The sequence below is a fragment of the Sinocyclocheilus rhinocerous genome, unplaced genomic scaffold (genome assembly GCF_001515625.1).
Source record: "Sinocyclocheilus rhinocerous isolate Xijiao unplaced genomic scaffold, SAMN03320098_v1.1 scaffold3186, whole genome shotgun sequence".
In the NCBI taxonomy this organism is placed as follows: Eukaryota; Metazoa; Chordata; class Actinopteri; order Cypriniformes; family Cyprinidae; genus Sinocyclocheilus; species Sinocyclocheilus rhinocerous.
Genome location: NW_015642065.1, coordinates 475323 through 477624, shown reverse-complemented (window position 1 = coordinate 477624; position 2302 = coordinate 475323). Strand labels below are relative to the sequence as shown.

The 2302-nt window shown below is 36.1% G+C and overlaps 1 protein-coding gene across 1 annotated transcript in view; it reads left to right on the top strand.

The window, feature by feature from the left end:
• lrrk1 (leucine-rich repeat kinase 1) overlaps positions 1-2302 on the top strand; it is a 114525-nt gene that overhangs the window by 74132 nt on the left and 38091 nt on the right. Inside the window, 1 exon segment of the mRNA XM_016572522.1 lies at positions 1457-1651. Within this exon segment, the coding sequence (XP_016428008.1) occupies positions 1457-1651 (195 nt within the window).

Genomic DNA, 2302 nt, shown 5'->3' with positions numbered 1-2302 from the left:
GTGTGTGTGTGTGTGTGTGTGAGAGAGAGTGTGTGTGTGTGTGTGAGAGAGAGTGTGTGTGTGTGTGTGAGAGAGAGTGTCTGTGTGTGTGTCTCAACTACAAACTATTTCCTGCTCTTTCACATGCCTGCTCTGTGATGTCATATCAGGCTACCAAAATTAAAGCGAAATGTGGAAATGTGCCTTTTTTTTCTTTGTGCTGGCAAAGCCAAGCGCCCTAAAAATACAGTCCGGGATTGACACGGCTCTCATCAAAGCTCATGGCCATTTATAGAAATGACCTAGAAAGACGCTTAATAGAAATATGTCTGCCGAACAAACCACAGGAGTGTGTGAAGTACGATCTGCTGTGTCAGAAATCATGACTTCATTCTTTTGTTAACTCATCCTTTGCTTTTCCGTCTCTCCTCCCTTCTGGCCTCACATTTCACCATTGGCATAAAGTCCGGGCCACATTTTCACTGCAAAAAATTATCAGCATTTTTAATTTGTTTTCCATTACAAATATCTAAACATTCTTATATCAAGTTACATTTACTTAAGAACAACTTTTACAACAAGTGGCTGAAAGTATGAAATTACTAAATATTAATTTTGTCATTAATTTTGTTAGTTTGTGGCTGAATAAATCAAATCTGTTGGATGAAAAGTTGAATATTGCATACATTTTTACTTTTGAAGAAATGTGTTTCAAAAGAAAAATCACTGCAAATATCTAAACATTCTTAAATCAAGATACATTTACTTCATTTAAGGAAAATGGTTATTAAATATACTAAATTCTACTAAATAACAAGATTATTTTTCTTAGCCAACTGGCATATTTAAACTAACATTTTTTTTTGTGCATTTTTTTTTACTGGGAGAGAAAGTCAGATTATTAAAATCAAGTAGGTCTATTAGATATTAAGTTTTGTTTTCTTCATGAAAATTAATGCTTAAGAAAAGTTTATGCTTAAAATAAAAAGTATGTCAGTGCAGTAAAAAAAAAGGGATTATTTTTCTTACCCCACTGAGATAATTTTTCTTGTTTTAAGCATGAACTAATTTTCATGCATTTTTCAGAAAACAAGATTTTTTTTCTTCGCAAGTAAATGTATTTTGATTTAGGATTTTCTTTTTTTTTTTAGATTTGCATTAGAAAATGGGACAAAAAGTCAGAAAATGTTTTTTTGCGGTGCTGCAGATTTTTCTGGCCAGGAATTGCACTCACAGACGGGACGAGACCAGATGTTTATTATTGTTTTAATTTATCAGATTATGTCACAGCCAGAAAATAAAGTGCAATGTACAGCTCAGCTTATGGAGATCTACAGTAGTTTACTTGCTACCTTGCCCGGCAAGACAGGGAATTGCATGGTGCAGATTGGCTGTAAATGAGCCGCGGGTCGCCTGAAACTGTTAAACAGCATTACGGTGGGTTGCTGTTAGATGACGGTTGTCGTCGGTGTTTCAGGTGGACATGTTCTCGTACGGCATGGTCCTGTATGAGCTGCTGTCTGGCCGCAGACCATGCATGGGCCAGCACCAGCTGCAGATCGCTAAGAAGCTGTCTAAAGGACTCAGACCGGCGCTGGGCAGCCCAGAGGAGGTGCAGTTTCACTGTCTGCAGACGCTGATGCAGGAGTGCTGGGACACCAAACCAGAGAAGGTACAACACGCACCTGTCTTTACCTAAAGATGCATTCATAGTTAATCGCTGGAGCTTCTCAAAACTCTAGCATATAGTTCAACTCTGCTCAACTTTGTCACACCATTACTGGTCGCTGTTGCTCATTGTGTTCCTGTAGCATGAACAGTAGAGCAATGCATTTTTAGATTCCCAGGGAATGCATGAACTGAGAAAATGTATTTCTTGAATGCAATGCAAGTCGCTTTGGTTAAAAGCATCTGCTAAATGCAAAATATAAATGTCACGACAAATGGTTGTCCTTGTGAACGCCCCATAATTTTGAATTTAATATCGCTTTTTTACTTGGAAAAAGGTCAAATTATTCAAGTCAAATGTGTTTCAGATGGTATTTGTCATTGACTTTAGTGACAAAAATGGTGAAATATAAAAGAAAGCTCAAAGGCAACAATGCTGAAAATGTTTATATTTATACAGAACATACACTACTGTTCAACAAACTGGGGTCAGTACATTTTTTTAAAGAAATTAATACTTTTGTTCAGAAAGGATGCATTAAATTGATCAAAAGTGACAGTAAAGACTTTTTAGAATGTATCTAAAGATTTCTATTTCAAATAAATGCTGTTCTTTTGAACTTTCTATTCATCGAAGAATTCTGAAATAAAAATG